General features: G+C 39.4%; 1 protein-coding gene across 1 annotated transcript in view; it reads right to left on the reverse strand.

Moving 5' to 3' along the window:
• LOC148775811 (ATP-binding cassette sub-family C member 4-like) overlaps positions 1-13,005 on the reverse strand; it is a 148,804-nt gene that overhangs the window by 11,425 nt on the left and 124,374 nt on the right. Inside the window, exons 27-28 of the mRNA XM_088842650.1 lie at positions 12,836-12,925; positions 371-543 (exon numbers count right to left, since the gene is read on the reverse strand). Coding sequence (XP_088698776.1) covers positions 371-543; positions 12,836-12,925 — 263 coding nt within the window. The remainder of the gene's footprint in view (positions 1-370; positions 544-12,835; positions 12,926-13,005) is intronic.

A 13,005-nucleotide genomic window follows, 5' to 3' on the forward strand; every position in this document is an offset into this window, starting at 1 on the left:
TGATATTTTTATAATGTTTTTAAAAATCAAAACTTTAACATATAGTCTTGTTCCTAGAAAACTAAGTATAGAAGTCTACTTAGAAATTTACTATTTTTCATAAAATAATGGAAAATTAGTCTTCTCTCAAAATTGCTGGAAACAATCCGGAGCTGGATTTAGGAATTCAGCTCTCTTAGGATGCCTCATAACAACATTAACACCATATAACATGTCTTGGCTTTTTCCTTTGTTTTCTGGAATTAATATTATCAATACATATCCATGAGGCCAAAAGAGCACTTAAAAACATTTCAAAGATTCACTAAATGTTTTCCATTTGCCACATTTACAAGTCAGATTCAAGATTTCCTGGGGCTCAGCTCCATACCTTGGATCTACGTATGATGTGGCTTTGTCAATAATCAATATCTGATTCTTCCTGAGAATAACCCTGGCAAGGCACACCAGTTGTTTCTGACCAACACTCAAGTTCAATCCAGATTCTGCTAATTCAGTATTCATTTTAGCAGGAAGACCTTCGATGGATTCTTTGAGTTGTACCTGCGGATACAGAAAGAATGACATTTTTCTAAGCAAACTGTTACTGAAGTAGACAAGCCTCTTAGACATTAGAGCTTTGACATCCTCAGGACTTCTTACGTATCTTACATGTACAGACAGGTGATGGGGTGAGTGCCTTCCAATGAGTGTTCACTGAGAAAGATGGAGTCAACTCAGGGCAGAAAGATCTCAGTGTCCCCCAGTCCCACCACAGGATATCCACCAGAAACCCCACCTAGGGGTTAGTTAAGGAAGTTTCTCAAAAAGTGAAGTTATTTCTCCCAATGTGATTTAAACAGAAAACTTAAAAGGATCTTTATGGTTGAGTCAAGTTTCCTAAAGTACATTTTGCATAGGAGTTGGTACACTAAAGAAAAACTTTCAAAAATTTTACAGAAATCTCATTCTCTGAAGATATAAGCTTATTGGCCCTTTACTATTTTCTAAAGTTTAATATATGCAAGTTTAAGCAATGGCAAACTGTTCCTTATACATTAGTAATCCTGGAACCCATTCTGATGATGGTTCTTTCCCAAGTATAATCCTATAAATAGTGGACCAATCAAGTGCATTTTCTTCAGTGTCATAAATGCATTATAGTGAATGAAGACACATGAAAAATAAAACACAATATCTTATTTCCCCCAGCATACGGATACGGGTTATTGTCATCCAGTCGCTGAGTCGTGCCCAACACTTTGCAACCCCATGCACAGCAGCACACCAGGGTTCCTTGTCCTTCACTATTGCTTGGATTTTGCTCAAAATCAGGTCCATTAACTTGATGATGCCATCCAACCATCTTGTCCTCTTTTGTACTCTTATCCACCTGTCTTCCATCTTTCCCAGCATCAGGGTCTTTTCCTGATGTGAAGAGATGACTCTCTTCACATCAGGTGGCCAAAGTATTGGAGCTTTAGCTTCATCATCAGTCCTTCCAAGGAAAATTCAGGGTTGATTTCCTTTAGGATTGACTCATTTGATCTCCTTGCTGTCCAAGGGACTCTCAACAATCTTATCCAGAACTACAGTTCAAAAGCATCAGTTCTTCAGCCCTCAGCCTTCTTTATGGTCCAACTCTCACATTGGTACATGACTACTGGGAAAACCATAGGTTTGACTACATGGACTTTGTCGGCAAAGTGATGTCTCTGTGTTTTAATATTCTGTCTAGGTTTGTTATAACTCCTCTTCCCAGGAGCAAGCATCTTTTAATTTCATGACTGCAGTCACCATTTGCAATGATTTTGGAAATAAGTCTCTCATTGTTTCCCCTGTTTCCCCATCTACTGCAATGAAGTGATGAGACAGGATGCCATGGTCTTAGTTTCTTGAATATTGAGTTTTAAGCCAGCTTTTTCCACACTCCTTTTTCACTTTTACCAAGAAGCTCTTTAGTTCCTCTTCACTTTCTATGATTAGGGTGGTGCCATCTGCATATCTGAGGTTATTGAGATTTCTCCCAGCAATCTTGATGCCAGCTTGTGCTTCATCCAGCCCAGCATTTCGCATGATGTACTCTGCATATAAGTCAAATAAGCAAGGTGACAATATATAGCCTTGACGTACTCCTTTTCCAATTTGGAACCAGTCCAAATTGTTGCTTTGGAACCAGGTGTTTTATGTCTAGTTCTAACTGTTGCTTCTTGACCTGCATACAGGTTTCTCAGGAGACAGGTAAGCTAGTCTGGTATTCCTATCTCTTTAAGAATTTTCCAGTTTGTTGTGATCCACACAGTCAAAGAAGTAGTCAATGAAGCAGATGTTTTTCTGGAGGTCTGTTGCTTTTTTGATGATCCAGTGGATGTTGGCAATTTGATCTCTGGTTCCTCTGGCTTTTCTAAATACAGTTTGTACATTTGGAAGTTCTTGGTTCATGTACTATTGAAGCCTAGCGTGAAGGATTTTGAGTAGTACTTTGCTAGCATGTGAAATGAGTGCAATTGTGTGGTAATGTAAACATTCTTTGGCACTGCCCTTCTTTGGGATGGGAATGAAGACTGACTTTTTCCAGTCCTGTGGCCACTGCTGAGTCTTCCAAATTTGCTAGCATATTGAGTGCAGCACTTTCACAGCATCATTTTTAGGATTTGAAATAGATCAGCTGGAATTCTGTCACCAGTAGCTTTTTCCATCATGATGCTTTCTAAAGCCCACTTGACTTCGTGTTCCAGGATGTCTGTCTCTAAGTGAGTGATCACATCATTGTAGCTATTTGGGTCATTAAGACCTTTTTCTAAAATAGTCCTTCCATGTATCCTTGCCACCACTTCTTAATCTATCCTGCTTCTGTTAGGTCCATACCGTTTCTCCCCTTTATTATGCCTATCCTTGCAGGAAATGTTCCCTTGGTATTGCTAATTTTGTTGAAAAAAATCTCTGGTCTTTCCTTTTCTATTGTTTTCCTCTATTTCTTTGCACTGATCACTTAGGAAGGCTTTCTTATCTCTCTGTGCTATTCTTTGGAACTCTGCATTGAGATGGGTATATCTGTCATTTTCTCCTTTGCCTTTAGCTTCTCTTCTTTTCTCAGCTATTGTAGGCTTTCCCAGACAACCATTTTGCCTTGTTGCATTTCTTTTTCTTGGGGATGGTTTTGTTCACCACCTCCTGTAGAGTGTTACAAACCTCTGTCCATAGATCTTAAGGTACTTCAGAATTAATCCCTTGAATCTACTTGTCACTTCCACTGTATAATTTGTAAGGGATTTGTTTTAGGTCATATCGGAGTTGCCTTGTGTTTTCCCCTACTTTCTTCAATTTAAGCCTGAGTTTGGCAACAAGGAGTTCATGATCTGAGCCATAGTCAGCTGCCGTCTTGTTTTTGCTGACTGTATAGAGCTTTTCCATCTTTGGCTGCAGTGAATATAATCAATCTGATTTTGGTATTGACCATCTGGTGATGTCCATGTGTAGAGATGTCTCTTGTATTGTTGGAAGAGGGTGTTTGCTATGACCAGAAAGTTCTCTTGGCAAAATTCTGTTAGCCTTTGCCCTGCTTCATTTTGTACTCTAAGGCCAAACTTGCCTGTTACTCCAGGTATCTCTTGATTTCCTACATTTGCTTTTCAGTCCCCTATGATTAAGAAGACATCTTTCTTGATTTTAGTTCTAGAAATCTTCTAGCTCTTCATTGAACTGTTCAACTTCAGCTTTTTTTAGCATTAGTGGTTGGGGCATAGACTTGGATTACAGTGATACTGAATGGTTTCCCTTGGGAATGAACTGAGATCATTCTGTCATTTTTGAGATCGCACCAAAGTACTGCATTTTAGACTCTTTGTTGACTATTTTTTTGCAGCCAAACAAAAATAAATTGGAGATTTGAAGCCACGCAGCCTGGGCATAAGTCTTGCCTGCCTGTGCCAACAGGACAAGTTCCTGAACCTACTCTATCTTATCTTCCTAAACTCTAAGTAAGACTATAATATCATAATTATAAAGGTGTGTACAACCCCACGTCCAAGTAGCAGCAGTTGCGCAGGCACAGGAGGGCCGAGAGGAGCTACTCCATGTTCAAGGTCAGGAGGGGCGGCCATGAGGAGATACCCCTCGTCCAAGGTAAGGAGCAGTGGCTGCGCTTTGAGCAGCCGTGAAGAGATACCCCACAACCAAGGTAAGAGAAACCCAAGTAAGATGGTAGGTATTTCGAGAGGGCATCAGAGGGCAGACACACTAAAATCATAATCATAGAAAACTAGTCAATCTGATCACACGGACCACAGCCTTATCTAACTCAGTGAAACTAAGCCATGCCATGTGGGGCCACCCAGGCTGGGCAGGTCACGGTGGAGAGGTCTGACAGAATGTGGTCCACTGGAGAAGGGAATGGCAAACAAATATTCTTGCATTGAGAACCCCATGAACAGTATGAAAAGGCAAAATGATAGGATATTGAATGAGGAACTCCCCAGGTCGGTAGGTGCCCAATATGCTACTGGAGATCAATGGAGAAATAACTCCAGATAGAATGAACAGATGGAGCCAAAGCAAAAACAATACCCAGTTGTGGATGTGACTGGTGACAGAAACAAGGTCTGGTGCTGTAAAGAGCAATATTGCACAGGAAGCTGGAATGTCAGGTCCATGAATCAAGGCAAATTGGAAGTGGTCACACAGGAGATGGCAAGAGTGAACGTCGACATTCTAGGAATCAGTGAACTAAAATGGACTGGAATGGGTGAATTTAACTCAGATGACCATTATATCTACTACTGTGGGCAGGAATCCCTTAGAAGAAATGGAGTAGCCATCATGGTCAACAAAAGAGTCCAAAATGCAGTACTTGGATGCAATCTCAAAAACGACAGAATGATCTCTGTTTGTTTCCAAGGCAAACCATTCAATATTACAGTAATCCAAGACTATGCCCCAACCAGTAACACTAAAGAAGCCGAAAGTGGAATAGTTCTATGAAAACCTATAAGACCTTTTAGAACTAACACCCAAAAAAGATGTCCTTTTCATTATAGGGGACTGGAATGCAAAAGTAGGAAGTCAAGAAACACCTGGAGTAACAGGCAAATTTGGCCTTGGGGTACGGAATGAAGCAGGGCAAAGGCTAATAGAATTTTGCCAAGAGAATGCACTGGTCATGGCAAACACCCTCTTCCAACAACACAAGAAAAGACTCTATACATGGACATCACCAGATGGTCAAGACCAAAATCAGATTGATTATATTCTTTGCAACCAAAGATGGAGAAACTCTATACAGTTAGCAAAAATAAGACTGGGAGCTGACTGTGGCTCAGATCATGAACTCCTTATTGCCAAATTCAGACTTAAATTGAAGAAAGTAGGGAAAACCACTAGACCATTCAGATTTGAACTAAATCAAATCCCTTATGATTATACAGTGGAAGTGAGAAATAGATTTAAGGGACTAGATCTGATAGAGTACCTGATGAACTATGGATGGAGGTTTGTGACACTGTACAGGAGACAGGGATCAAGACCATCCCTATGGAAAAGAAATACAAAAAAGCAAAATGGCTGTCTGAGGAGGCCTTACAAATAGCTGTGAAAAGAAGAGAAGAGAAAAGCAAAGGAGAAAAGGAAAGATATAAGCATCTGAATGCAGAGTTCCAAAGAATAGCAAGGAGACTTAAGAAAGCCTTCCTCAGCGATCAATGGAAAGAAATAGATGAAAACAACAGAATGGGAAAGACTAGAGATCTCATCGAGAAAATGACAGATTTCAAGGGAACATTTCATGCAAACATAGGCTCAATAAAGGACAGAAATGGTGTGGACCTAAGAGAAGCAGAAGATATTAAGAAGAGGTAACAAGAATACACAGAAGAACTGTACAATTCTTCATGACCAAGATAATCACAATAACGTGATCACTGACCTAGAGCCAGACATCTTGGAATGTGAAGTCAAGTGGGCCTTAGAAAGCATCACTACGAACAAAGCTCGTGGAGGTGATGGAATTCCAGTTGAGCTATTTCAATTCCTGAAAGATGATGCTGTGAAAGTGCTGCACTCAATATGCCAGCAAATTTGGAAAACTCAGCTGTGGCCACAGGACTGGAAAAGGTCAGTCTTCATTCCAATGCCAAAGAAAGGTAATGCCAAAGAATGCTCAAACTACCACACAATTGCACTTGTCTCACACGCTATTAAAGTCATGCTCAAAATTCTCCAAGCCAGGCTTCAGCAATACGTGAACTGTGAACTTCCAGATGTACAAGCTGGTTTTAGAAAAGGCAGAGGAACCAGAGATCAAATTGCCAACATCCGCTGGATCATGGAAAAAGCAAGAGAGTTCCAGAAAAACATTTATTTCTGCTTCATTGACTATGCCAAAGCCTTTGACTGTGGGGATCACAATACACTTTGGAATATTCTGAAAGAGATGGGAATACCAGACCACCTGACCTGCCTCTTGAGAAACCTGTATGCAGGTCAGGAAGCAACAGTTAGAACTGGACATAGAACAGCAGACTGGTTCCAAATAGGAAAAGGAGTACGTCAAGGTTGTATATTGTCACCCTGCTTATTTAACTTATATGCAGAGTACATCATGAGGAACGCTGGGCTGGAAGAAGCACAAGCTGGAATCAAGATTGCTGGGAGAAATCTCAATAACCTCAGATATGCAGAAGACACCACCCTTATGGCAGAAAGTGAAGAGGAACTAAAGAGCCTCTTGAGGAAAGTGAAAGAGGAGAGTGAAAAGGTTGGCTTGAAGCTCAACATTCAGAAAACAAAGATCATGGCTCTGGTCCCATCACTTCATGGCAAATAGATGGGGAAACAGTGGAAACAGTGTCAGACTTTATTTTTTGGTCTCCAAAATCACTGCGGATGCTGATTTCAGCCATGAAATTAAAAGACGCTTACTCCTTGGAAGGAAAGTTATGACCAACCTAGATAGCACATTCAAAAGCAGAGACATTACTTTGCCAACCAAGGTCCGTCTAGTCAAGGCTATGGTTTTTCCAGTGGTGATGTATGGATTTGAGAGTTGGACTGTGAAGAAAGCTGATCGCCGAAGAATTGATGCTTTTGAACTGTGGTGCTGGAGAAGACTCTTGAGAGTCCCTTGGACTGCAAGGAGAGCCAACCAGTCCATTCTAAAGGAGATCAATCCTGGGTGTTCTTTGGAAGGACTGATGCTAAAGCTGAAACTCCAATACTTTGGCCACCTCATGCGACGAGTTGACTCACTGGAAAAAACTCTGATGCTGGGAGGAATTAGGGGCAGGAGGAGAAGGGGATGGCAGAGGATGAGATTGCTGGATGGCATCACCGATTCAATGGACGTGAGTTTGAGTGAACTCCAGGAGTTGGTGATGGACAGGGAAGCCAGGCGTGCTGCAATTCATGGGGTTGCAAATAGTCGGACACAATTGAGCAACTGAACTCAACTGAACAGTAACTCTTAACATTGTTAAGAATATTAAATGTGTCAGTGCATGCAGAATTTGTAACAGATCAATAGATATTGCCCATGATTAATAATGCTGCAGCTTGCCCCTCCTCATGTTCTGCTTCACTTTCTCCTTTGCACATATCAGCACTATTTTGTTACATATGCATTGGCTTGATTTTCAACTTCTCCTGGAGAATTTCAGCTTCAGAAGGACAGACATTTTGTCTCTTGATGACTGTGACAGCCCCAGAATGTGCAGCATTGCCTAACAAGCTCTTAGTAGATATTGGTTGGCTGGATGAAGGTGGGCTTCCCTGGTGGCTCAGTGGTAAAGAATCCACCTGCCAAACAGGAGACTTGAGTTCGATCTTGGGTGAGATCCCCTAGCTAAGGAAATTGCAACCCACTCCAATATTCTTGACTGAGAAATCCCATGGACAGAGGAGCATGGTGAGCTACAGTTCATGGGGTTGCAGAAGAGTCAGATGCGACAAACAGCAACAACTTGAATGAAGACATAAGTGACTCTAATTGCATGACATAACTGTTCCTATTAATTAGAAACTAAATGCATATGGATAAATAATTTATATCTAACACTGTTTTCTTAATAAATGTAGTTGTAAAAAGGATATATTCTTATAACAATTAACTGACTCCAAGATATCATATCACCCTTTAAACAAACGAAAGCACTGAAAATGTTATAATTTAAGGAAAATAGAACAAATAACTACTATTCAAAACTATACATCTCAGTCTAGAATACCTCAGATTGTTTTTGAGCTTGGGAAAATAATAGAATACAACAAACCTGGAAAATAATAAACTGGACTTATACGGCACCCTGTTCCATCATCACTGTGTGCACTATGTGTGGTAGGTACTCACACCCCTCACAGCGGGTGAACACAGAGGTCAGGTGGTTTCCACGTTTTGTGGAACTTTCTTATTTTCAAAGAGAAAATCTAATGTGGGCCAGGAGACACTGAAATGCAATAAACAGATGGGGAAGAGCTTTTTCCCAGAGCAGGGCCAGCAGTAAAGGAAGTTCACCTGACACAAGGCCCCGGGAAATGGACATGTGACCTGTCTCCACTGCAAGGACTGAAGCACATGGTTCCTGATGCACAGGCTGCTGACGCCCAGCTCTCTGCATCTTGGTTTCCTGTGTGATGAGACACACTTGTGTCCTAACAGAGATGCTATCAATGTCAGACATTTAACTGCATGATTTCTTCCCAGTTTTGACAGGACATTTTTGTTATTGTTTAGTTGCTAAGTCGTGGACCTTATGGACTGTAGCCCACCAGGTTTCTCTGCCCATGGGATTTCCCAGGCAATAATATTGGAATGGGTTACCATTTCCTCCTCTAGGGAATCTTCCCAACTCAGGGATCAATCCCACTTCTCCCCGACTGCAGGCAGACTCTTTAGCAACTGGGGAAGCCCCCATATTCTATCTTTAATTCCAAATCCCAATATCTAAGGTGTTTTGGTTTTGCTTTTTAACAGAAGCAACACATCAATGATTCACTTCCAGAGTTCTATCTACTATGACCTTCTAACCTCTGAGTGATAAAGTGCTTCATCCTTAGGCATTACTCATGTTATATTTTTGGAGCTGCCATTTGCTTTTTAGCACCCCAATAGCGCTAATTTCTGATGAACTTTTATCAGTTTACCGTAACTTGGCAAGTTTTCAGTACATGAAAAATGTATTTTCAGCATATTTAGAAAAATAAACAAAATGAGACAGGCAGCATCCATAGGACTGTCTTCCTTCTGAATGTCCATCTCTGCCAAGAAAGAAGGAGGAAACAGAACTAGAGGACCTTAAAAAATTTCTAAGCCATCTTTTCCTTTTAACTGAAGTTCATAAAGAGGAAAGCATAGTGGTTCCCTCCTATTCATTCTCAGGTTAACTCTGTGAGTTTGGGTTCACATATCCAGTTAGGCATCATACACAAGTTAATAAATAGGGGTTTTGGTTCACTTAAAAATTGACTTCATTGATTTAGTGATACCTCTTGATGAGGGTGAAGGAGGAGTGAAAAAGTTGGCTTAAACTCAACATTAATAAAACTAAGATCATAGCATCCAGTCCCATCATTTCACAGCAAATAAGAGAGGAAAAGATAGAAGCAGTGACAGATTTCCTCTTCTTGGGCTCTAAAATCAGTACAGATGGTAACTGTAGCCTTGAAATTAGAAGATGATTGCTTCTTGGCAGGAAAGCTATGACAAAACTAAACAGTGTGTTAAAAAGCAAAGATATCATTTTGCTGACAAAGGTCCGTATAATCAAACCTATGATCTTTCCAATGGTCATGTACAGATGCGAGAGCTGGACAATAACAGAGCACTGAAGAATCGATGCTTTTGAAATGTGGTACTGGGGAACACTATTGAGAGTCCCTTGGAGAACAAGGAGATCAAACTAATCAATCTTAAAGGAAATCAACCCTAAATATTCTCTGGAAAGACTGATGCTGAAGCTGAAGCTCCAATATTTTGGCCACCTGATGCAAACAGCTGACTCATTGGAAAAGACCCTGATGCTGGGAAACAATGAAGGCAGAAGGAGAAGAGGGAGACAGAGGATGAGATGGCTGGATGGCATCATCTGTTCAATGGACATGAACTTGGGTAAACTCCAGGAGATGATGAGGGACAGGGAAGCCTGGCACGCTGTAGTCCATCGGGTCACAAAGAGTCAGAGGTGACTTAGCAACTGAACAACAATAACTTAGGGTGATAAATCACCCCTTTATCCAGATCCTCTAGGAATTATTTCTTTACCACATTTGTATGTTTTTCAATGAGTGGTTTGGTAAGTTTCCTTTTAAAATAGTCATAAGGAATCAATTCCTAGAGAAACATAATGTTGGGATGATTTCTCTAAGTGATATCACCAAAATTAACAGGGTTAATTCCAGAAGCAATACATGGAAACCACACACTTGACTCTGTGAAATAAACTCACATTTCTTTCTTTTTATAGAAAGTTCCAAATGTAGTTTAAATAGAAGTAGATCTTAGTATTATCTACTACTTCAGCATTTTAATAATTTAGATTGCCTCTCTATCCATGGAACAGTATGTTCTAAAATTCTAGAGTAATGCTACCTGAGAGTCTGTGAAGAAAGGTCTCAATCTAGGAAACAAATAGAAAAATAATTTACCAATACTTTCAGTTTTGTTTTTTTTAGATGTATCCCAATTTCATCATTAAATTTGTCCTATGAATTCAAGAGTAGTGGGTCATCCTATCGTTCTTTGCGTTTAATGGTTAAATGCTCTACACACCTCTTCTCTTGTAGAATTTTACTGTAAAAGACTCACAAACTTAAATGAAATCAGAGGTGCACTGCTTTTCGGGGAGAAGAAGGTGAAGCAATCGACCCAATTTAAGAAAACAAAATCCACATGCTGCTGAAAAGCAGGGTGGGTGTATAAAGACTCAGTGGTGACATCCTTCAGAAACCAGAATTACTGGCTGGAAATGGTCATACCTCCAAATCTGCCTGCTCACAGTCAAGGCTCACCTGCATATTACAGATTTCAGAGCTTCCCTGGAAGGGTGACAGTAAATGACAAACACACCAATTCAAACCAACGTGAACAATCAATCTCTCAGATTTGTGTAACAACAACAAAGATTTTTTAAAAATACGCCACACTTCTCTGAAATGAAAAGATCAATCAAACATTTATTAGTAGTAGTTATTTAGGTTGAGTGTTTTCCCTGTGTTTTCCTCTAAGAGTCTTACAGTATCTGGTCTTACATTTAGGTTTTCAACCCTCTTTGAGTTTATTTTTGTATATGGTATTAGGGAGTGGTATTTTACACATAGCTGTCCAGTTTTCCCACACCACTTACTGAAGAGACTGTCTTTTCTCCATTGTATAGTCTCTCCCCCTTTTTCATAGATTAGGTGGCCACCGGTGTGTGAGTTCATCTCTGGGCTCTCTAGCCTGTTCCATAGATCTGTATTTCTATTTTTGTGCCAGCACCATACCATCTTGATTACTCTAGCCCTATATTAAACTGGCCAAAAAGTTCATTTAAGTGTTTCCATAAAATCTTATGTAACAAACTTTTTGGCCAACTCAATAATATATTCTGAAGTCAGGGAACCTAATTTCTCCAGCTTCATTTTTCTTTCTTAAGAATGCTTTGGCTACTTGGGATCTTTTGTGTTTCCATTAAAACTGTAAAATTTTTGGCTCTAATTCTATGAAAAATGCCATTGGTAATTTGACAGGGATTGTATTGAATCTGTAGATTCTTTGAGTAGTATAGTCATTTTCACAATATTGTTTCTTCCAATCCAAGAACATGGTATATCCTTCCATCAGTTTTGTGTCATCTTTTGTCAGTATCTTGTAGTTTTATGAGTACAGGTCTTTTGTCTCCTTAGGGAGGTTTATTCCTAGGTATTTTATTCTTTCTGTTGCAATGGCAAATGAGATTGTTTTCTCAATTTCTCTTTCTGATCTTTCATCATTAATGTATAGGAATGCTCATTCTTACTTTTTAAAAGCAAAAGACTATGTATGGCAAAACCACTACAATATTGTAATTAGTCTATAATTAAAATAAATAAATTTAAAAAAGAAGTCTAGGGTTTCTGCCATCAGTAGAACTGATTTGTAAAAGGAGTGCAAATACGCAAAATAGTTTGTATTAAAATACAAACTGACAGCAACTTAATAGTAAAATTTTTTTTTCATGCAAGGGTGAGGAAATTCTAAGAAGTGGGACAAGGGAAAACATGGCACAAATAACAGAAAATTCTCTAGAAATGAACCAACCTACCCATATAAAAACTGAGCAGATGTTCCAGGGTTCTGTTATCTGCATTAATGCTACAGCATTAAAATGACATAATTGCTAATAAATAATCATCATTAATTCCGACTATATAATTTATCTTTATAAACACTTTCCTATGAAACTTCTACAGTTTATTAGTATGATCTTGTTTATATCTTTTAGTTAATAAGGAAAAGCTACTGTTGTCTCCACTTAGTAGATGTTTCCTAAGACCACAGGAATAAAATGAATATTGGAGTGTAATGGAGTAATTAATTCCCTAGGTCACTAGTAGAATTTGATCCCACAGTTTTAACATCTAATTGAGTGCTCTGCTAAGGACAAGATAATGTGTCTATTTGTTCAGGGTTCTAGGGAAATAGCTAAAATGAAAACGTCGCATTACATTGTTGATTTTCATCATCATCAATACACACATTTTTAAGCGCACCCATGTCATCAGTGATTTCCTAGGAGGTTACCGAAGTCAGTGAAACTGATACGCTCCCCTTAATTATCTGCAATGCTCTAAATGTAAGCACACAGATACTCATGCTAACAAGTTAATTACAGTTACCATTAATAAATACCTCTTCTAAGGCATTCCACAGTTCGTTATCCGTATGCTCATTAAAGGGATCCAGATTTTTCCTCATTGTTCCAGTGAATAAAACAGGTTCCTAAATACCCCAAAACAGAGAATGTTATTACCTTAACCTCTTTTCATTTTATTCCAATATGTACAGACTGTCAAAATTAA

The sequence above is a fragment of the Moschus berezovskii genome, chromosome 13 (assembly GCF_049115385.1).
Source record: "Moschus berezovskii isolate FMDL1 chromosome 13, NW_MosBer_1.0, whole genome shotgun sequence".
NCBI lineage: Eukaryota > Metazoa > Chordata > Mammalia > Artiodactyla > Moschidae > Moschus > Moschus berezovskii.